The 23796-nt window shown below is 35.6% G+C and overlaps 2 protein-coding genes across 2 annotated transcripts; one reads left to right on the forward strand and one right to left on the reverse strand.

The window, feature by feature from the left end:
* The first annotated feature begins 67 nt into the window (after nucleotides 1–67).
* Nucleotides 68–1986, forward strand: LOC107934129 (uncharacterized). Its single transcript, XM_016866482.2, has 2 exons — nucleotides 68–77; nucleotides 1237–1986. Exons 1-2 carry the CDS (start codon nucleotides 68–70, stop codon nucleotides 1869–1871), a joined length of 645 nt encoding a protein of 214 aa, XP_016721971.2. The 3' UTR covers nucleotides 1872–1986.
* Nucleotides 1987–2672: 686 nt separating this feature from the next.
* Nucleotides 2673–23295, reverse strand: LOC107934150 (serine/threonine-protein kinase TOR). Its single transcript, XM_041117192.1, has 57 exons — nucleotides 22873–23295; nucleotides 22335–22673; nucleotides 22178–22252; nucleotides 21838–22010; nucleotides 21236–21334; nucleotides 20622–20781; nucleotides 20384–20527; nucleotides 20054–20223; nucleotides 19767–19965; nucleotides 19501–19695; nucleotides 19227–19379; nucleotides 18326–18447; nucleotides 18157–18256; nucleotides 17906–18001; nucleotides 17528–17658; nucleotides 17269–17371; nucleotides 17007–17192; nucleotides 16817–16909; nucleotides 16662–16697; nucleotides 16464–16562; nucleotides 16274–16372; nucleotides 15971–16133; nucleotides 15500–15624; nucleotides 15326–15378; nucleotides 14686–14809; nucleotides 14400–14585; nucleotides 13374–13526; nucleotides 13151–13303; nucleotides 12691–12762; nucleotides 12460–12594; nucleotides 12274–12335; nucleotides 11999–12096; nucleotides 11192–11301; nucleotides 10944–11117; nucleotides 10799–10864; nucleotides 10116–10184; nucleotides 9895–10005; nucleotides 9421–9561; nucleotides 9196–9324; nucleotides 8870–9038; nucleotides 8494–8705; nucleotides 8117–8323; nucleotides 7887–8000; nucleotides 7595–7798; nucleotides 7259–7339; nucleotides 6933–7007; nucleotides 6793–6859; nucleotides 6406–6566; nucleotides 6058–6231; nucleotides 5803–5931; nucleotides 5625–5708; nucleotides 4972–5033; nucleotides 4824–4896; nucleotides 4584–4718; nucleotides 4113–4286; nucleotides 3752–4023; nucleotides 2673–2846 (listed from the first exon to the last, which is right to left on the reverse strand). Exons 1-57 carry the CDS (start codon nucleotides 22990–22992, stop codon nucleotides 2828–2830), a joined length of 7428 nt encoding a protein of 2475 aa, XP_040973126.1. The 5' UTR covers nucleotides 22993–23295; the 3' UTR covers nucleotides 2673–2827.
* Between the last annotated feature and the right edge of the window lie 501 nt (nucleotides 23296–23796).

Consider the following 23796-nt stretch of genomic DNA (forward strand, 5'->3'; position numbering starts at 1 on the left):
TTCCTCACTAATCATCGATTGAGTCTTAACTCGATTGATATAGACATTGTTACTAATGTAAGAAGACATGAATTCAAGTATGCAAAATTACATGTATATAAAATTGAAATTATAAAAATTTTGTAACTTATGGATTCGAATATCCGAATTCGCACCTATTAATGAATAACCAATGCAAATTTGAATAATGAATATTAAGGGTTGTCTATCTATATTCACTCTAAATTCACAAGAAATAGTAATTTTAAAAATTAAATCTGAATATTATCAAAATCCACAATTCCAATCGTCATCCGTTAGAGGCAGCATTAAGGGTTAGGCAATGGTCTTAGTCCAAAAAAAAATGCTATATTACCCCTGTTATTCGGAAAATGACAATTTTTTGAGTAGAGAAGGATTGGAGGCAAATTTATCTACGCCAAGCAAGCAAGTTTTTGGACATTATTCGTATTAATAGAAGGTAATTAATTAACTATTGATTTGAAAAATAGTTTTAATACAACATATTAAGTATTGATTAACATTCTAATTATAATTTAAGTAGTAATTTTGCATTTAAATCAAAAAGATTTACTTGATTTCATTTCACATTTACTATGTTCTTGCAAAAATGTAGAAAATTTCCATATTTTATCTATAAATATTGTTCTTGTTTTTGGGTTATTTTCTCTTTCAAAAATTTCACCCTAAAAATAATAATCGAAAATACGGTACTGAAGTGATGGTACAATCCCAGGCTGCAGTTCAGTTTCTTTTCTTTTCTTTTTTTTTTTTAAATTAGTCTCATTTAGTGTTTTAGTTTTCATATATTTGTTTTTGTTTATCTAATTTTATTTTATTTTATTTGTAGATTTCCATTTTAAAAGTGAATATTAACTGTTGCGACAAGTGTCGATCGAAAGCGAAGGAAAAACTACAAAAAATCGACGGTAATTTTATTATTTATGTATCTATTTTTTAACTTTTTTTTAATATAATGTCTAGAACTATTCATAACCCCTCCTCAATCCATAAATAGGATGATAATATACTCCAGTACACTTAAACCCATGCCCTCCTGCATTTACAATAATACCGATGCCAATTGAGCTAAAACGCAATCGTCATCTATTTTCTGAATTTAAATTCGTTAGATATTATTTTACAATAAGTTGGTTGATAATTTAATTAATGGCCTTTGTTTTTAATTTTTGTGGTTCTATTTATATGAATTTCAAATATTTTCTTTATTATTAGGTGTGGAGTTTATCGAATATGATTCGGAGAGAGTGTTAAAAATTTCCGGGAAAATAAATCCAATGAATATTGTGAAGAAGGTTGAAAAATGGGGTAAAAAGGCCGAGGTTTTGTCTTTGCAACAATCCCTTAATAGCACTGATAGTGTCCATCATGAATCAAAATCCGAAATTCACAATGATGATTGTTGTCATTGTGATTTGATTTCCGATTCCGATTTTGAAAATCAAGATAGTGAAGTTTGTGTATCGAACGAGAGTAACCCCAATATCACTTTGAACAAGCAAAGCAGAAAGAGTAAACCCAAGAAAGGGTGCCTTTGGTTGTTCGGGTTGTTTTGTAAAAAGAAGTCGGACGAGGTAACTCTGTCGAGGGAACCTTCGATGGCTAATGGACCATTGAAATGGCAATTTCCGAGGATACCAATGTTAGAATATGGTGGCCCTAGGCCATACTATCAGCCGTTTCAGTCTTGTTATCCGCCGATGATGGGAAGGCCATTGGGACCTTCATATTATCCTTTTTCGGTTATGCGATCACCGCCACGGTACGGTGTTTTCAACTCTCGGCCACCGCTGAAAGTTAACCCTATGATTCATTATACTAGTTATGCAGACAATTATAGTCCATGGTAGAAACTGTTTTATTTTAATGATTGAACATGTTTTTGCCTTTTTTTCACAAAGGACTAGTTATTTTCTTTGTGTCCTTTGCTTTAGAGATATTAGAAGGTAATTCTTTTTTTTTCTTTTTTAATTTGCCTTCGTTTGAGATCTTTTGACAATAAATTTAATTTAAACTTTATTGGTATTTATATATCTTTTTATTGAGTATTTAACCAATTCAACTTTGTCATAAGATTAATATTTAATAGATTTTTTTGTATATGCTTCTCACCAAACTTGATCATCTTCATTTTTTTTTATATAATACTTGAAATTATTCGTAACTCTTTCCCAACTCAAAAACAAAAAAATAAAACACGCTCAAATTTATGTTTCTTACATCAACAACAATGTCAATACCAATAAAATAAAAACCTAATCAATCTTAAAAGTACCGTGTCCAAGGCATCCCTAAAATTATAGGCCATCAATGCCACAGATGCAACCATCGAGACTAAGCACACCATTTAGTTCTCTAATTGGCGTCCAGCCAGGTTTAGCTGAGGTTATTGTGAAACGATAGGAGAGGTATATCAAACAATCAAACCTACATACAAGTCCGAACATAGGATTACAATTTTTAAAATTTTTATTAATATTGTGAATTCATTAACTATTTTTTATCAAAACTAAATGAATCGACTCTAACATAAATATATATTTTTTTTTTGTGATTCAAATTATCCAAAGCTCAAAAACCATAGACATAATTATGAAATTAAAAAAATAACGATAAACAATCATGATTTGTTTTGTATGGGAAAAATGAAATTGATAACTTAATTCAATGTGATAAATAGATTTACCACAATAATTTTATTTTATCTTCAATACTAACAGAGAAAGAAGAATGAAAAAGAAAACAATATATTTACATTAAATACAGATATGTACAGGTTTTATACAAAATATACATTTGTTTTTCTTCACCAAAAGGGACACCACCTGGAATAGAATAAATAAAACAGTTAGTGATTCCTCCTTTTGATAAATGTATGCAAATGCTATGTTGTTCCCATTATTCTTTTCCCAAATAACACGCATTTTTGAACATGGGTATTGGGTAAATTTGTCAAAATATCCTTTATATACATGGAATAAATTGAAGGACACACCCGAATTTGAGTAACATGGTGCCCATGGATACATATCTATTAGAAATCTCACAATTCCGAAACACAATCCAAACTTGATTTAACCATAGTTAGTCAACTAGGAGAGAGCAATTTTCAAACCCAAAAAACTGACTCAATTGGTTTAAGCTGTTTTGGTTTGGATGGATAGGCCAGTTTTTCAGTCATGGGTTTGGTTTTGCTGATTATTACGGTCTGTTATCAGTTTTTGAACTTTCAAACTGAACCAACCGAGAAAACGACTTAATTTCATATTTTTTAATTATTTAAAATACATTTATAATTTATAATATATAAATTAAATATATATCGGTTTTGATTGGGTCGATATTTGTAGATTATGGTTGGTTAAGTTGTTAAAAAAATGAACGACAAAAAAAAATGAATAATGAATGAAAAATCAAAATAAAAAAATAAAACATAACTTGATACCAACTTGATGATCTGGACCTGATCCATCAATGATCTGACTCAAAAACCAAGCCTCAAACCCAATTGACCTAAGCTCAAAATGACCCAAACCCGAGAGCTCCAAAACAAAATGATCAAAAAAATTTAAAACCCGAATTAACTCATCTATATTGACTTGAACTACCTAAAACCAACTTGACTCACCCAATTGACAGGTCTAAAAACGACAGGTCTAATATGTGTACAAGTACATGCATATGGCTACATAAGCATACAAAAAGAGAAATAGAAGGAAGAGGATCATACCCAACATAGTTCTGGCATAAATTTTCATGGGAAGTAGCTTGGATTATTAGCTTTTGAACTTGCAGTTTAACAGATAAACCATGTTCCACTTCTCGATTATCTCCCGAAATTAAGGTGCTGTGGTCTATTGAATGTTGGATATTAGAAGAGGCTGTCGGTATTGAGGAGCAAGACAAAAAGTCGCGTCCAGTAAGTTTGTTACTCATACGAGCCATAACCACCACAGCTCGCTCGTTCAAAACCTCATTAGCATCACCAAGTTGATTAACAGCCTACAATGGCACCAAATTGATTTTAACCCACCATATTACATTGACATTAATAGAAAGATAAATTGTAGAGTTTTTGAGATGTAGAAAACCTGAAGAAGTTCCCGTTCCCGAGCCCCTCGCTGAGGTTGAGCAAGCTCTTTACTTGGAGCAGTTTCTTCCGTGTTTGTGACAGCAGTGCCATGTGTACTCGCAAAAATTGACATTTGCGGAACTTCGTTGAAATTGAAAAGACGCCAATTAATGAGAGGATCATGAACGAATGCCTGAGGAACAGTTGATTTATAAAGGCAGATCCATCAGTTTTTATGCATAAACCGGAAAACAGATGTTTTCATTTATAGTAATGGATTGGCAACAATAACAACCAGAGTGCAGTTAAGCAAATGTGATTTCATTAGGGGCACAAATTGCATATATAAATACATCACTGTTTCAATACCCACACCTGACTCCGTTTCCTTTTTCTATTATAAACATGAAGTTCTCGATAGTATAATTAGTTATTAAAGCTTCAATGGAACAACATGAACAAAAAATATTTTAAGTTCAGAGGTTCATACCTCCATCATAGCCATAACACTATCCTTATTTGACCGGAGAACCTGCATCACATTTTCACATGTCAAGCGGAAATTGCCCTCGATACCACCGACTTCCATGGCTTTCACAAGCATTCTAGTCAAACGAAAAGGAACCTGAATCGAGAATTCAACACAATGGACATTAAAAAACTGCAATCCCTCTTCCCTAACCCAAAAGAATGACAAAAAGAACCTTAGTGATTCTTTCGACGGACATACCTTTTCAGGGAACTTTTCCCGGTTCATAGAGGCTTCAAAACAGTCTCCAAAATCTATGTGCAAGATCTTTCCACTGCAAAACAGTATCATGACTATGAAATACATAATAACATCAGTAACTATTAATTAATACACTTCTTTTCCATACCTAGAGCGCCGTAGCATGAGATTACTTGGGTGACGATCACCTAAGCCGAGGAGGTAACCAACCTGAAACAGAAGCCATGCATCATTCAATCGTACCAAATCTCTTAACCAGGACACAATAACTACATGTATAACGTAAATTTATGGATTTACAATGAAATTCAAAATCTAACATAACACCAATTGACTTTCTCCATACAATATCAGGGAAAAAAAACTCCAAATAGATTTGTGGACTTGAAATGCAATTGTACTATTCAAAGTAATATTTTGATTGTATGTCATATTAAAAGCGCAAATAAGCACGCATGGAAGTTTAGCAGCAGACTCTTTTCTCGTACACCACATCAAGATATCTTCATTTTGCCAAAATGGGAAGTTTTACAGAGTAATCGAAATATTTATTAAAAAAGTGAAGAAACTAAGTCAAGCAGATATGGTTCCAAACCAGGGGTGATCCAAACCTTTTACCAATAATCAATACTGTAGCCAAAGATAATACGATTGCATACTGGGATACAGTAAAAATTTATCTAATCAAAAAAGATAGAAAGAAAGAGAGGACTCCGACAACAAAAGTAATAACGAAAGTTAATTTACAGCTAGAGACTAGCATTAATTACGGATACACCAAATTATGAGGTAATCACATACCATGCTCATTACTGCTAAACTTCGAGTATAATTTGTCCTCCTCTCTAGCCACACCTCAGAAGTACGACTTTTTAACCAAAGAACCTATCAAAAGCCAAATTTATGGAAGTTGAAAGAAGTTGATAAATATGAAGAGGAAAAAAAAAGAAGAAAAAGAGAGAATATTAAGAGCACATACTTTCGCCAGATCGTTTCCTTCAGTATTTTGTAGAGCATACTCAAATACTTCTACTTTAGAAATGAGTGGTAAATGGTCATAATCCGGTGCAAAACTTAGCATAAATTTGTGCTCCTGATTTAGGGTGATCTGAGACCATGAAGCACAGGAAAAGTTAAATGCAAATTTTTTATATAAAGCGGCAACAGGTATGACCAAACAGACAATATGTGGAATATGAGAACCAAAAAAAGTATTTGGAGAATTTCAACCAACCCTTCTAGCATCTCTATACTCCCTTATGAGCTGGTGTAAGGTGTCACAATTAGGGACCCATCCAATCAACCCACTGTTTGGAGATAGGGGTATGACTTCATATCGCTGAATAGACAGATCCTTCTCAGCAGTTTTTCTGGAGTTTTCCAAGAGAGTGTTCACTAAGCCAAATAGCTGATAAAATTTGATCATCAAGGACATTAGATCTCAATAGATGATGTAAAATAGTAAGATTATAGTTATGTATAAGAAATGTAAACCTCCAAACACCAAGCAAAAGAACCGTAGAATCATCAAACTAGCATGAAAGTAATACAAAAGGGGAATGGAAAAGTAAGCAGAAACTACCTGCATGACACGCTCATCTTGGCGAAGATCTTCGTGCCCTTTTAGTAAGAAGGCATAATCTTCACCATCACTCCCATGAATAGTCAATTTCCGAGGGCGCTGTTTTGAGGTTATGACGTCAAGTTGATGTGCAAATGATGCAATGGTTACCACTGGCGATTCTGAAAATTAAAAAAGGGGCTCACTTAAGTTGGGGCAGCCAGTTTTTCTTCTTTTATTTAAAAAGAAGAAGAAAGAAATGGATACACTAGATAATTGGGGGATAAGGATGCTAGGGTTTGAACACTAGTTCTAATGCCACACAAACTTCTTTCCACTAGGCCAAGATGTTGGCAAGGCGGTCAGGTTTATACCAAGACATCCATTCAAAGCAACCACTAAGCTTACCTGCACGGTATGTCCCAGGTACAGCAAGCTCCAAATCACGGCATTCTACCAACTCAGGAGAAACAGACTGCAGAATTTACAGTGAAAAGTTAACATTGTCAAATTAATAATTGAGAAGAAATACGATGATCAATATTTGCCTGCAGGTCCAGGGTAGTAAGACTTTGAAGTTGCTTGTCTATTCTCCTGAAAACATGATAATAGAGATCCCATGCCTGATGAATTCAAAAAATAATTAAAGAGAGATCAACCTTCTGGGAACCGCAGAAAAAACAGAACAGATAAACCAGTAGCATATTCTAATCAGCATTTCTATTTAAAAGAGTATATATAAGTACAACCCTAAGACATCCTCAAGCAAGAAGTTCCACAGAAGTTGGGAATAAAGCTGCTTCAGACTACAATCAAATATTGCTCACTCAAATATATGTAAAATCTAACAATTTAGTCATCAAACATTTCATACCTGAGTAAGCTCAGCATCTTTTCCGGTTCTCTTATATTTCATGCAACACTCATAGGCCTGAGACAAATCATGATGGTATGCCTGCAATTCCATGAAACCAAAATGAATTAACTGAATATGCACACCGGAGATCCTAAAATGCCAAGTGGGCTCCAATATATCAGAAAAAAAATTATGGCACATAGCAGCAGAAGTATAAACAACTAAACTTGGAATATTCACCATTAATTATGATAAAAAAATCCTTAATGCAAAGAATGAAATGAATATGCAAAAGTTACTGATCAGATCCCATGGAAGGAGATAAGATAGTTGCAGCAAAGGAATAGAGAAAACCTCTATGAATGCTCTCTCCTTTATAGTAGTATTGTCCCTCATTGCCCCTTCCTCAAGCATCTCGTGTAATGGCTCTAAGACTTTCAGCATCCCTTCAATGTTATGTTCACCAAAGTATAGGCGACTAGCTTCTTCTAGCCCCTCATGCCATAACTCATGCCAAAGTATTGCAACCCTGATTAGTTCCTTTGAAACCAATTGTGCCTATGAACAGATCAAATCTATTTTTAGATCAAACTGCCAAGGCAAATAAAACAAAGAAAGAAACAAAAACAGATTCTAATTATTCAACCTGATCCACAAGTACACCACTATGCTGACGCACTTTGTCAACCACTTCTTGAGCTGCTGCTTTGCGCAAATTGCTTATGGATTTACAAGCAACAAGTAGAGGGTACATAAGAGCCTGGGAAATTATTAAATCAGTCTAGCAAATGAAACAGGTCGAAACGATTTGAATTGAGGCTGCTACAGAACCAAGAGCTCCAATCCTGAAGCAGAACAGAGATAATAAAGGCAAACCTGGGGATGACTTTGTCCAATTCGCACCAAAAGTGATTGTATAAGTTCTCTCACAGCATGGTTATTTGAATGTATTCTGGCGATTATTTGAGGTAAAACAGCCAACCATGTGTTGATATTAACATGGGCAAATCCTACTTGTAGGGCCATTTGAACTTCTGCAGTAGCTCCATGGTTAAACCACAAGGTAAGAAGGCGAAGTATATCCTGAAAAAGAAAATTAGCAGACTTTAAGAACAATGTTTAGAAGAGAACGATGAAGTTATCAAGTGGCAGTTAAGAAGGTGAATAAAAATAGGTCAGATCCCAAAGTTATCATTAAAGGTTTTGTGCTATTACCAAGCTTAAAAATGATATTGTATATTTAGTTAATATACCTGTAGGCTGTCATCAACACCTTTTGCATTTGCTGCACATGCTATCGAATGGAAATATCCATTGACAGCTGAAACAACAAACTGAGAGGCGATGGTTTGAAGGCCTCTGGCGTAATGAGACATGACAGCTGTATTGAACAATGCCCATGCGTGCCATGCTTTTGCCCATTTCGGCGCAAACTGAGTGGCATTCCTAAATGCTGAAAGGATCTCTGAAAAAAAAAGGACCATTTAACACGAAAAAGAAATCAATAACAACTTCAGCATTTAAGAGTCCATAATAGACATCTTCTTTTTATACAATAACCAAATATTTTATTTAAAAGAGGGAAAAAGCTGCAAATGAATAAGATATCAAGTTCTTAGTATTAGCTACCTTGTATAGAATCGTCATCCAATCCAGGTGATGAGAGTGTCCATTGCCAAGCTCCAAGTTTAAGATACACACGGGCCAGAAGTGGAACATTTGCACTTGTACCATTCATTGAAGCAGTTGATGGAATGGATTGAATATTTGGAGAGATTGAAAGCTCTCTAGCCAAATTCTGGAACAGTTATTTTTCCATCATGTAAATTTAATCAGGAAAAATGCAACTTACAAATTAGCAGTAGCGAATGCCAGCAGAAAGATGTACTAATTGTGGTAGATATGCATGAAAAGCTAGAAAAAGGATAAGTGCTCTTGGTTAAAATTGGATATACCTGCAGCCTGGAAAATGCTTCCTTTCGTTTAAGATCATCTCCAAGTGACCATTGATATTTTAAGTAAGCCAGCATTACTTGAGGAGGGCCATGATATCTTACATTTTCAGGAGCAGTTTCTGGATCATACTGAGTAGCATACAGTATCCAGAAAAAATTTAAAGTAAGAAGACAAACATGATTTTGTGCATTCTTGGAGCTTCAGAAAATGTAAGTAGTACAGACCTGTAAGAGCTTAATTAAGGTAGACCTAGCCTGACTAATCCTTCCATTCTGCCGACAGAGAGAAGCAAACTTGAGCCAGGTTTCAATGTCTTCTGTTGGAGGTAAAACAAGTGCTCTAACAGCCAAAAGCACTTGCCAGACCTGCATATTTGAACGCATAGGAACCATCACTTAAGCTTGAGACACATTGGGAGAGAGTATAAATAAGCATTAGGTTCATTCCAATTAAGCAAATGCATACAGAATCATAAACAATTCATATATGCCTGAAGTCCTAATCGAAATCTAAACCATTAAATCTTCCATGTCAATCTACGTGCATTTGGATGTGAGTCAGACACACGTACATTAAAAATGAAAAAGGAAATTAACTTTGTAATATTTAAATAAAAAAACATACATGGTACATAGATTAGCAAAAGCAATACTTACTAAGACATAATGGCAAACACTTCATCAAAGTAAATAATTTACCTCAACATTTCGTTTTGCTCCCTGTATCCGCTCAGTCCACATATTTCGAATCAAGGCACGCCGCCCTTCGGCAACAGGATTTCCCATAGGTAGAGTGCAATAATCAATGACCTGCAATAAACGAAGATTTCCCTTGATAATAATTCTTTAAGGAAGTCACGCTTAGAAAAAAGAACAACTAAAAGTGAGCAAATTAAATCTAAAATAGATGTAGAATGAACCTCCTCTAGTTCTGAAAGCTGCTGAACACGGACCATATTGCTGTAAGCACGCTCATAGCTTTCCAAAACCTGAAGTAGGTATTAATATCATGATGGCCATAAAGTAAAGATTTTCTCAAGTCCAAACGCATGAATTTTTAAACTTTCACAACCAGAAATCACGATGGTATCATTCAAGGTAGCGTTATACAGATAAACAATCATAGTATTATTAAATAGAGCATCAGGGTCCTGAACCATAACAAAAGCTAAGTTCTATAATTTTATTTGAACCAAGTAATTTCATTACTTTTTATATCATGTACCAAATGAGCCTGATAACAATCATTGCCATACCAACGACGTCATAAGAAAAAACCTTTATACATACATATATATAGACACATATAAACTACAAAAGGGCACAGGGAATTTAACTATACTTAAAAAGGTGTTTTACTTTCCCTTTCAACTATTCTCAAAGCATGGGGGAGCTAGAGCCATAAGGACTAGAAATATCGACAATTGTAAAAAGGAAGAGAGAAGTATGTATAATGTTGGATATGTTCTAGAAACTGAAAGTAGCAATTTAGAGTATTCGCTAACATATAGAATGAAATGAAAAAAAGAAAAACTAGAAAGTGGCTGCTCAAATAAAAAAACACTAAGTATTCAGTTCAAGAAATTGGGGCTAAGAAACTAACCAAAGCAGCAAGTTCTGTTGCTAGGCACTTTCTAGCTCTCTCAACATACTCACGTGCCTCATCATACTGCAAAATGCAGATAGAAACAGATGACGGGCATTCACAAGAATTAATAGAAGTAATGAGTATAGACTAGAAAAAGCACCTTTCCCCTCCGAACTAACAGAACAGCTCTGAAGAATGTACCATTACTGCTTCCATCACCAGTAGCAGCAGTGTTCCCTAAAGCCCGAAGTTTGGTTTCATCACCATCATCTAATCGAGATACATACTCAGCCATTTGATCCCATTCACCCATATTCCAAGCAGCATTTGCAGCCTAGAAGAAAAAATTCATTGAGTACAAGCACAATATAGAAAATGTTGACATCAACTACAGCATAAACCACAAACCATTGGTGCCATTTCCAGTCGAGCTGAGGGCTCTGCTGGAGTCCAGTACTCTTTGCACAAGTTGTTGAGCTCTTCCCATCGAGCCAATGCAGCAAGGCATCGCATCCGTCCTACAATGTACATGCCACATTAAAATTTTCAAGAAACTAGCATACACTGGTATAGGAAGCAAATTATGCTTTCTAAGCTCAATTATTATGATGTGAAATATAGATATAGGAAAATTTTACATCAGAAAATGAAAACCCAAAAAGGTTGGTGATAATTTGATCTATTTACTAGAACCTAATCAGTGCAACCAACAGTCTATAGGGTAGAAAAATCACTCAAGGCATTTTAAAAAATAAATAAATAAATAAATAAACACGGGTGCCCGAGAAACATAACTTCAGCTTATATGAGCTAACTTGAATACAACAATAGGAAGGTTTTGTCTATCAAAAAAAGCTTGAAGAAAGAAGAAAAATATTTTAACCCATAAAAATGCCCGATCACAAGTGTTCTAAATAAAATTTCAAAAAATAAAAAAGGAAATGAGTTAAATAAGAGAATGCAAAACCATCAGTATTCATTTTGCTTTGCTCACACCGACTATAAACAAAGGTAAATCAAAATATATGTGCTCAGTCCACAACATGTCATACCATCTAAATAAATTTGCTGCAACCTGTTTTTGCATTCTTATAGAGAAATTCAAAGAATTCCAAATTTCTGTTATGAAAAGTATACTAACAAAGAGCATGCAAGTATTAAAAGAAAGAGGAACAGAACAAACAATTAAACGAGCCATTGTGCTTAAGTTAATACCTAGGGTAGCTTCTAGTACGAGGTGAGGGCTTGATGCTTGAGTGGCTTTGGCAGTGTATGCCTTAAGAGCGTCATCCCATCTCTGCAATTTCTCATACCTAACAAACACAAATTTATGTAACTAGATCTTTTCCCCCCATTTTGCCAAATATACATATTTGAGGAAGACAGCATGAAATAGCAAATCAGGGAATGACAAGCAGAAAACTACAACACAAAAGCTCTGTGAATGACATTAACGTCACTAATCATTTTGAAAATCAAATGTCTAATACCATGATTCCTTCAACTGAACATCCAAATATTGTTGAGCATTAGTCAATATCCCCACAGCAGCCTAAAAAGGTTAAAAGAAAAATAATTAACAACCTAAATCAATAAGGAGATATTTGGGAGAAAGCATGTAGATATTAGGAAAAAAAAAAAAAAGCACAGCTCACAGAATATATATAGTTATATACCTCATGCTGGTGTAACTGGTTATTTATGTGTATGAGAGCTTCAACTACAGCAACAGGATTAGCATCCATCTTCTTTGAGCGGGCACCTTCGAATTCCATTTCTTTGTAATGTAGTGCCTTAGCAAATGCTCGACACTGGCATGTGCCAAAAGAATGATAAATCTTTCACTGTCCAGATGATATAAAAAAAAAAAACACATTGCATAAAAGCATTTCTCAAGGAAAGCATACCTTTTCAGCAAGTGCAGCAAGAAGTCGAATATCTATAGGGAGAGGTCTTTCATCACGTTCCATGAATTCAGCCTGAAATGATCACATATATCCTTTTAAACAAAAGAAATACATTACCTTCTCTTTCAAATACATAGTACCCAAATTGCCCTGACAAATGGGTTACGTATGTTACAATTGCTTATTGGCTACATCAGAGGGGTTTCCTTATCACATATCTGCTTATATGTTTACACCTCAAGCTGATATTTTTACCAAATTGTTTTTTAATATTGCTTGTGGACCAGTTATACAATGCCAACTCTTTTAACCATGGAATTACCAAGAATAGAAAAACAGCAAAACAATATAAAAGCAGATTAATATGATCTTGTAAAGTGAATCTGAATTTAGTAAAGGATAAAAGCAATCAAATAGCTTGCATGAAAACAAGGAATAAAAATTAGCTGAAGGGGCATACCAAGTTGAGAAGAGTAGCCAAAATTTCAGGAGGGATATTAGGAGAAGAAAATGCCATCTCCAAGCTTCGAACCAACTGCCTCTGACTAGACTCATTAAGTTGAGACCAGCAACTAACAAAACCAGCAGCAAACAACTCACGCCCAACAAAAGGCTGCAAAGGAGCAGATTAGAAACCTCACTCCTAAGGAAACAATACATAAACAGAAACCTTGTAAACATACCTGTAATTGGGCAAGCCGAGCACAGGTTCGTAGTGCTGGAGAAGGAGATTCTTTTAAGAGTTCAATGCTAAAATGCCTCATCCATTCTGCCCAATCTTCTTTGGTACTACGCTGAGAAGCCTCCCCAGCAGTGCGTAACCTCCCATCATTGACCTATAGACAAGTAATTTATGTCAATTAAGGCCTCTATAGACGACATGAAATAATGTATGAGAATTATTTTTAAAAAAACAAAATAAAGATAAAATGAATGTAACTTCAAAGGAAAATTTCATAGGTATAGAGAACAAGATAATGGACAGAAATAATCAAATTTCTGTGTATCCAGCAAGCATAAGAATATAGAACTACACAAGATTAAGAAATGACGTATAAAAATTGTCTGGGCTCACATCTGCCACAACAAATTAACAAGTCAGATATGTAAAACGAATGCAACATCACAAGCCATTACATGTCAGAAACTGCTCACAGCATGACTGGTAACAAATAATTATTTTGATGTTTCAAATTTACAAAGGCCAAAGGTATCAAGAAAGGATGTATACAAGCATAACTAACTCCCTAAATAACTTGTACAACTCCATAAAAAAACCTAATCTTTCTATGCATACATGAGATGCTACAAAGCATAAGAAAACACTTGCCTGTTCATGCAACTGATGCCAGTGCTTACCTACCACATCACATTTAATATTCTTGTTTTACATAAGAAATTTGCTGATCATACATTCATTTCTTTAAAACATGGTGTAACCAATTAAATAGAAATCTGGCCATTCCAACAACTACTCAGCTAACTACAGCGATAGGGTAAGTCCATCCAAAACTAGCTACAAAGATTATGATTGAAAGTTACTACATAACCAGTTTTAACTGATATGTAGTACAGATTATTTCCAAGCTTCATCTTCAAGCTAGCATTGCATGTTCGCTTGGCAGCATGCTCAGGAACCTAGGTGAATAAGCTATGGACAAAATAAATAATAAACAATAGCTCGTCATACAATCATAAAAGGATGATACCTGGTGACCTCTAGGATGTTTTTGCACATCGTTCCCTTCTTCATAAGGATCATTTTCCATATCATTTAGTGGGTCACTAACAACCTCCACTGGAGGTCGTCGACTTAATCTTTGTGCTGCTGTGCTCCCCACAATTAATGGTTCACGTCGCCTTAAACGACCTTCAATTTCCTCAAATTCTTTATGCTGAAATAAACAAGTTTTGATATTAAATTTGAACATGGGAAGTAGCAGGGTACAAGTTTTCCACATGCAAAAAAAAGAATGACACGGTCAGAAGCAATACCTGCAAGCGGTGTCTCAACAAAAGTTTGTGTATAGATGGGATAAAAATAGTGAAGTCTTCTCCAAGGGCATGGGCCAGACAGCAAAGTGCATCAACAGCATCTTTTCGGAGCTCATCATTTTTCCTGTAAATCAAATTTTTTTTAGGTATAGACATAGTGCATAGCATGGTGCTTCCATCAAGCCTCCTCTGATGCTGATGGTTCTAACCCATTAGAACCATCCATCAGTTATCACCATTAGCGACTCATGTTTGAAAAAAATTACTTGGTTCATAGACTATTAATTTCCATAGACAAGTACCAAAAGCATTTATAAACTAAAAACCAAAAGTGCTTTGCAAAATTGAGTTTCTTTTATCCCAAATTATCAGTTGAGTGTAACCCTATGATATCATCATAAACAATCATTTTATTATCCTTTCTTATTTACTTGGAAAGAAACTGAAGGCAAACTAAATCAAATTATCTAGACCATAACCACGATACTGTTTTGGTTCCAAAACCAAACACAGAGAAACGTGAAAAGATGCACGCAGACTAATACCCCTGATACACGGCAAGTGATCTACCATCCATAAGTCTAAATAGGGAAGTTTCCTGTATTCATAGAGTTTTAAACAAAAGGAACAGACAACTCACCCATCTAAAACTATCTTCAAGTGATGCACTAGAGAAGATATGTGACCTGTAACCTGATTTACAAGGATGAAAACACAAACAGAATACATGTTCAACAGAACTTGAATCCGCAGGTATTTAAAACATATATAGAGTAACTGATTCTCCAATGTAGTTAAAATTCTTGCTACCTACCTGAACACAGGGGATCAACCTTGTCAAAGTTCTGATAGCAGCACGTCTTATCTCCACAGAACCATCCACTTTAAACAGTCGAATAAGGGCAGGAAGAAGTAGATGCATATGTTCATCCAATGTCCCTACATGGTAATCATAATAAGAAATCCTTTAGATATTATCATGTAAAGATGCTTAAAGTTAGACAGATAGAGAGAACAATAAGCTTCAGTTCAAAACTAACAAATTTAGTTTAGACGAGCATGGGTTAATCAAAGGTTTGAATAAAAGGTTCTCTAGAATAAAACATGAAAATTTCCACTTTCTTAATTTTTCTAACTTGTAAATAACTATAGGGTTATAAAGCTATATACAGATGTTTATTCTTCTTTCAGCATGCTTAAAGAGCATGCCCATGGTCACATGCAGCATCACAGTTACAAAATAATAGACTTAAGTCCCAAAAGTGAAATGAGTGCTACTACTAACCACCAAACACTTCCAGGGTATGGAGAATGTCAAGAACATAGGTGTAGTCATTGCAACGTTCTGCATCGCTCAAAACTTGAATGCAACAAGGAAGAATAGCAGGAAGATACTTCCGAAATTCATCATTGAGAGCTAAGCAAAGCTGCTCAACTAGGTGCAGTACCTAAGAAAGAGAGGTAGGGAGAGTTTAAGAAATAAGATCAGCAGTAAAACAATAATAATCAAGACAATCAATCTAACAATCCAACTGCAGGATACGCAAGTACAAATTACTTGTACATGTAAACTAAAGTATAAAAATACCGGAAAACCACGTGAAGGGCGAGTACTGGCTGGCAAGCTGAATAATGACCATAGTTCGGAAATTAAAGATAGCAGCTCCGGTAAATATTTACGAATATGCTGCATAAGCACATCAAAAACCCAAAATAAAATGCCAGAAGAAAGCCAATATCAATTACATACATGAAATCTTGAAGATATTTAAATGTACCTGACGCACAATGGACACAAGAGTGCCCAACTTCCATGTTATAAAATCCTTCAGATGATCATCACATGTACGAACAATCTGAAAGAGATCATGCAAAACCTACAGAAAGAAGCAAGAAAATAAGCCACGGTTCAGAAAAATAACCAACAAAAAACCAAGCATAAAAACCAAACTCGGCTGAAAAATTAATAGACAAACCTTTGGCAAGTATGGAACACAACCCAGAACCATTGACTAACCTCGCAAAAGAGAAATTCAATGATTTAAAGAAGTTAAAAAAAGAAAATTTTAATTAAATAGTATCTTGGATAAATATTTTAGGAAAAAGATTAAAATCTATATGTTGAACGCACCTTGAAAATAAACATGAGAGATCCAACCACCTTTTGGTGGTAACTGGCAAGAGAAGGATCCCTAAGAATTCGCATGAGAGAATTGATAGCAACCTGAATTCAGTTATTTTAGCAAATAATTAAGAGGTTCTACTACAAACAAAAACTGTTAAAACAAGCAAGAAGAAAGATAAATTAGGTAGGGCATTACAGTGGAGTAGTAATCTTCAGATGTAGCAAATGATGGCCAAAGGTCCATAGGTAGTTCATCCATTGATGATGGAATATGTTGACCTGAATCACTGGCAGCATGGGTAACATCTCCATGTGACCCAGATAGGCTTTGCTGATTCCTTTTATGCGCATGGGGATCCAAAGCACCCATGATACCAAGAACCTGGGGACGACAAAGTATACTCAGTTTCACAAGAAAGCTGAACCGTTAACTACATCTAAAGTTCAAGAGCAACTACCTTCAGTACTTCTCGTCTGGTAGACCACACTAACTCACCATTCAACAATTTCAGAAGTAAGCCAAGCAATTGAGGGTATTCGTTATATGGAGCTATGACATACCTGTCAGACCCGTTCAAGAAAAATCTCTTAAACACCATCAAAGGAAAACTGGGGGGGGGGAGGCTAACATTTCTAACATAAAACATGCAGAAGTTTAAGAATACTAATTAGTCCAAAGCTCCTCTGGCAAATTCAAAGCAATATAAGATGTCTTACCCGGTACTCTGTACAACTTGACCAAGAGTAGCAACAGCTACTTCACGTTTTGTGACAGCTGCCCCATCCAATAATGCCTCAACAATTAAAGGCATAAGTTCGGAGATATATTCTCTCATTGCAAAACCACCCTAAAATAAGTCACAGTCCAAGAAAGAATAGTAAAAGAAAATGTTATACAAGGAAACTTACAATCAATTACACAGCAACCAAGCTAGGATTCTCATCAGACAGCAAATTTAATACAACATACAACTTATAATTCACAATTAATGCAAACACAATAATCTTTTCCTATGTCTATCAAACTGAATATCTTACTCCAAAAATGATGTCATGTGTGAAAGACTAAAAGCAAACAAACAGAAGTTCACCCACCACTCTAGCAAGATCTCCCACAGTCACAAGAACTCCACTGATAAAACCATTATTGGCATTAACTCCAGTGCCCTCAAGTAGTCGCGCCACAAGAGCCTGAAAAATAAAACATTCAATAACATGATGGCAGAGACACAAAAAAGGAAAATAACCGCAACTCCCCCACCCCCCCCCCCAAAAAAAAAGAGAGGAGCTACTAGAAAAGTGGAACGCGGAAAGAAAATAATTAAATAACACAAGACAAATTAAACCTTGTGCACTGGGGCGATATATGGGAGTATTAGTCGTTCACAGTTGCGTATTAAACAACCGAGCAACTTGGCACTCTCTTCTCTGCATTTGTTGTCTGCACTGCTCACAATGCAGGAGAAGTCAATATTTAATGCTGCATAGAGAGGACAGAAGTTCTTTTACCTTTACCTTTGCCCTAAGTATGTCAATAATTGTATGAGATGACGACGAAGTGCTGGAAGAACATATGCCGGATTTTTCTCTGACAATCTCCCAGCCACTGATATTGCATATTCTCGCACATCAAAATCCTAGAGCAACAGAAATATTCTCTATTCATAAAAGTGCAACACAAAGTAATGCAAAAATTGGAACAAAAAACCACAGCTATTTCAGCACGTTTGAAGGCTAGCTATCAAGCTTAGAACCCTACAGCTGACTCATATGAAACTGTCCTTAATCTAATCAGTATGCATGTCTTCATACTTTTTGCAAAAGGCAATTCCAATAAACAAAGGGAAACACTTTTATGAAAATAATAATCTGTTGGAAAAGACAGCAGAGAGAAAGTGCAGGCAAAAGTGGCTTAAGAATAGTTCGGGCAAGATGGTTACTATTAGACACAATGTCGCATTTAGGAAAAGTTAGAGATGTTAAGAACAGTAATAGCTGCAGAGACCAGACATACTGATCAGCAAAATATAAAGTGTTCCTTAAATATGGAAAAAATGGTAATCAACCCTATTTTGAAGAGTTACAAATCAGGAAATATCAAGTCATTTTAACTATGGAAAACACAATTTTTCACCTTCAAACAAGAAATTAGGTACACATTATTTTTCTAATTTCCTGTACAGTATAAAGAACAATATTATTCATCCCCTTTGTCTAGATACCAAGAAAGTAAAATCTTGTAATCATGATAACATTCTAATAATCTTTTATTTCATAATCCAGCAGCCCAAATATTTAATTGAAGACATGCCGACTGTCAAGACAATTAGTAGGCCTATAAAGCAACGTACTGATAAAGAGGCATATAAAGATGAGAGGAACATTCTTGACAGTATAAAACTGGATTAAATTGCACCTCATCATTTAAAGCAGCAAAAACCGCACTCAGGCTATCAGCCTGTGCTAAAAAATCATCAAAACCTCTATTTCCATGGAGAGAGGAAAATATTGAATGGCGAACAGTAACATCAGCATCTGCAACAGCTGCAATGAGAAGCTTCTCCACAAGCTGTTGAAAACCCAATATAATTTATAAGCGAGCATAATGTATCATAAAGATTCTAACACAGGTAAAACATAATACATTAACATCATCAGTATTGTAACTACTATTGCACAGACGAACAAACCTCCTCAATAAGACGCCTTCGCTTCCCTCCAGCTCGGCTAGACCGACCAGAACCAAATTGTGAGGATGTGATATCAGAAAAGGAATTTGCAACTAATTTGCAACAACATAAAGCAGCATCTTTTCGTGTGGCTCCATCCTCGTCATCAAGATAACGAACAACCGATCCTCTCGCAAACTCAAGAAGTTCATGTCCCTAAACCGCAGAATAATTAGTGCCAAACCATGGTTGACATCAGACACTCCATATAATGTAGGTAAACAAACCTTGAAATTAAAACGAGCAAGAGTCTGCAAAGCAAGCTGAACATGGGCCGAACCACTAAGCTCAGCCACTGGCTGGGGAATATTTGTGGCAGTGCCTCGAGCCACAGCTGGCCTTGCCTGAAAATAATGGGACTTCGAAAGAACCAAGGAAATGCAATCAAGAAGCCGATCTTGAATAGTGGGAAGCAAAGACGGAATACTGAAACACAACCAGTATTTTATAAAATTAATACCCTCAATTAATCCCCAAATACAATCTGAACACAAGGTCGTGACTGCCCACATACCTGACTGTAATTTGCTCAAGAGCTTCAACAAGTGTAGGAGAAAGACCAGCAGAAAACATAATATCAAGGAGACCACGAACATGGGACTCCATTGCCGGTCCCATGGCTTTCGCAATGTTTCCAACACAAGCCAAAGCTTCAAGAGAGGGTCTACCTCTTCGTGGAGCAATCTGTAGATAAATAATATGAAAGCAAACAGTTGGACAACTTCTTTCTTCTCAAATAAAAACAAGCAAACTTCAAATAATAATAATAATAATAATAGTAATAAAAAAAACCAACAACATGCAACCAAAAGATAAGTCATGAATCACGAGCCATGAGACTCACTGCATCACGTAAGTGAGAAGTAATTGTCGGCAAATAGTGGACCAGCTCTCCATCCAAAGCACCAGCCATCTCCCCAAGGGCAATAAACCCACTGGCACGTTCAGCTGGTATTCTTAAGACTGTAAGGATATGATTCATGCATATCTGCAAGATATCAAAAAATCCAAATGCACATAACTGAAATGGGTTCACATGCCGGTTAAGTAATGTGATCGTATATGGAGCAAAAACAACTTACCGTCAAGTAGTTTGTGACAAATCTGTCACGCAGGAAATGTGCAATGCGAGGTAGCAAAGAAGTTATGCTAAGGCGAACAAGGCGATCTCGATGCTCTAGGTATCTAAGCACAATTTCAGCTACTTCTCTGTACCTTGACATCATGAACTCACCAGTGTTCCTGATAAAGATGAAGTTTATGTCACTAACAACACATATACACTTATATATCATTTCATATGACAATAAAATATTTCCTAAATGAAATGGATAATCTTCGTCTCATAGAGGAAGAGCATACTACAAATTGTCTAACATTATAAATATATCTACACATGTATATACATCTATAACCTAATTACAACCTATACTGCAGCAGCTAATCAGCATTAGGTGAAAGACTATCTAGCACATACATACCTATAGCTGTATTTATTTTACTAACCAATGAGGCATATATGCAAACACAATGCGTATACAAATTTATTTTTCTATTTCTTTCTCCTTTTCTTTTTTCAATGAGGAGGGGGAAGTGATCAAGTGGAGGGAACCAATTAACTCAAAGGTTGAAACAGAAATTAGAGGACTCGAAGTCCTTTTAATTTACAAACAATAAATAAGACCATCACACCAACCTCAAAAGCTCTCCAACAGCAAGCAAAGAACCATGTATACTGTGAATAGGAGCATTTTTTCCCAATCCATCTTGCGTAGCCTCGAACATTCGATAGTACCTATAGAAACACTGAAGGTTGAGCATAGAAAAGAACAAAGAAAACACATTTGAAAAATTGAGTTCAGAAGTTACAAAGAAATGAACATGCACAAGAAACGTAACAGTAAACCCTGCCTCCTCTACAAACAAAACCAACCATCAAACTGGGGCATACAAAGAATGTAAAAAAGCCAAGCAGGTGACAACTCCACCAAGAATAGCACACTATAAAGCACTACTATCGCAAGGCAAGTTATAATTCCTCTATTCTTCTGTTTATTTGCAATTTAGAGAGCATAGTAAGATCCATAGTAGGTAAAAGGGTGGTTTGGAACAAAATTAAGGCAGAAACAGCAAATAGGAACTCAACTCAGACACCGGAAACTACGAAACCATGAAGAGATGTTTCTACATACATTCATTTAAAATAGAAAACTAGGAATGCTGATGCAGCTATTTGGTTCAAATTTATGAAAAGAAAAAAGAAAAGAGATATCAGAACATCACAATCAATAAACTAACCACTGCACACGCCAACGTGTCTCACGTTTTTCAATAACGCGAAGGCACGCTCGCAATGCCTCCACAGCACGCTCACGAACAGCCAACGTCGGATCCCTCAATGCAACCCAAATAGCATCAACAAATTCAGGTACATGAACATTGAATACAGTGGAAGCATTTTCTGCCATTTCCTTTAGTAGTAAAATGCAAAGGTAGCTTCAATAAAACAATCTTTTACAACAAATGAACAAAATTAAATTAAACAATTTGCAGCAACTTCTAACATAAGATCAAAAATAATTATTATTTTCTAGAAATCCATTCATAAGGAACAATAAAAATCTCACATAGAACGCACCTTCAAAATTAAGACAGCAGCAAAACGGCGATACTCTATTCTATCCCCACGAAGCCACTGCAGGGCAGTTTTGACCTGAGAAACAGGCACATGGTCTAGACATTATTCCCATTGGCTTTGAATTACACTACAAAAATTAGCAATGTCCCCAACAAACCTGAAATTCCACTTCATCCGCAGTCATCGCCCCACCAGCTCTCGCAAGATGGCCAAGAACTTTACTAGAAAGGACTAGTATTTCAGGATCACGCTTAGTCTCAAAAACAGTCCGCATATAATTAGAAAACCTGGAAACCTTGGAGGCATTCTCCCCAAGTGCGACATCTATCAACTCATCAATAGCTCTTAAAGCTCCCATGTTCTGTGCAACATCGTTACTTTCCAACAGGCTCGAAATTCGATCATATAACTGGTCCATGAAACGAGAAAACGCTTCCCCGCTAAGGTCACGAGCTTCTTCTTCCACATGCTTCTTCAATGCTAATGAAGTTCCTTCCTGCTCACAATCAAAAAAAGCCAAAATTATAAAAAGTTTCAAACAAATAAAGGATAATCAAAATTAACTGCTAATCTTATTCTTCATTCTTTCAGCTAAGAATCCCGAAAATTCAATTTCAAATTCCTTCCACTTTCTACAACTCAGCAAGAGAAATAGAGAAAGAAAAAAGCAAGGGAGTGAAGTGGAAAAACATCACCTTAGGGTTGCCACGGGTACAGAGGTCAGCGAGTATACGGTTTAGCGCTTCGAAGCTTCCGCCGGCGGGACCAGATGCGGCCAGTCCACAAAAGCGAAGGCTCTGTAAAGTCACCGCCATAAAAACCCCTACCCTGACCACTAACTGCTGAAAATCCAACCCTAAAATGTTAAAAAAATTGTATAAAAAATGCGTATCGGATCTTTGGTTCAAGGCATCGAATCCAACGACGATAAGCTCGAAAGGAAGAAGAAGAAGAAGGAGAGAGAAATTAGAAGAAGAATCGATAAATGACGTTAAAAATACGCGTGGAGAGTGTGCACAACCAAGAAGAACAAAGCTTTTCGCTTTGGCAAATTGGAACTGAGCATTGACGGCAAAAGGCAATTTTGGTGTGGCTGTCCCCCTATCCAAGGATGTGTTTTCTTAGTTATTTACTATAATTCCATCTATTTTCCCCACTATTAACCCAAACCAAACTTGGTTGAGCCGGTTTCAAGTAATTTTGGGGTGTAGATGTTCAGTCACATTTGTATCGAATCGGATTGATTGCTGAAATTGATCAGATTGAAAATCAGTCACGATATCAATTCTGTATTGAATTAATTGGACTAAGAATTAATACAATCGAAATGAATCAAGAATTTTTTATACATTTTATTTAAATTTTAATAAATTTTTAAATGAAACTAGTCGAATCAATAAACTAATGGTCAAATAATCTATTCGACTATCGGTCTAGTTTTAAAAATATTAGCTTTAGCCTTAAATTAAATTTCATATTCAACCTGAGTTCAATTGATAAACAACTCGAGTTTGAACAAGTTTAAACTAATTTATTAAATTTCTTATTTAGACTCAAATCCAAGTAAATTATTATCAACATAATAAGGGAAAATAATGTAATTTTATAATATAAAGAAA

Source organism: Gossypium hirsutum, chromosome A01 (genome assembly GCF_007990345.1).
Source record: "Gossypium hirsutum isolate 1008001.06 chromosome A01, Gossypium_hirsutum_v2.1, whole genome shotgun sequence".
NCBI classification, from domain to species: Eukaryota; Viridiplantae; Streptophyta; class Magnoliopsida; order Malvales; family Malvaceae; genus Gossypium; species Gossypium hirsutum.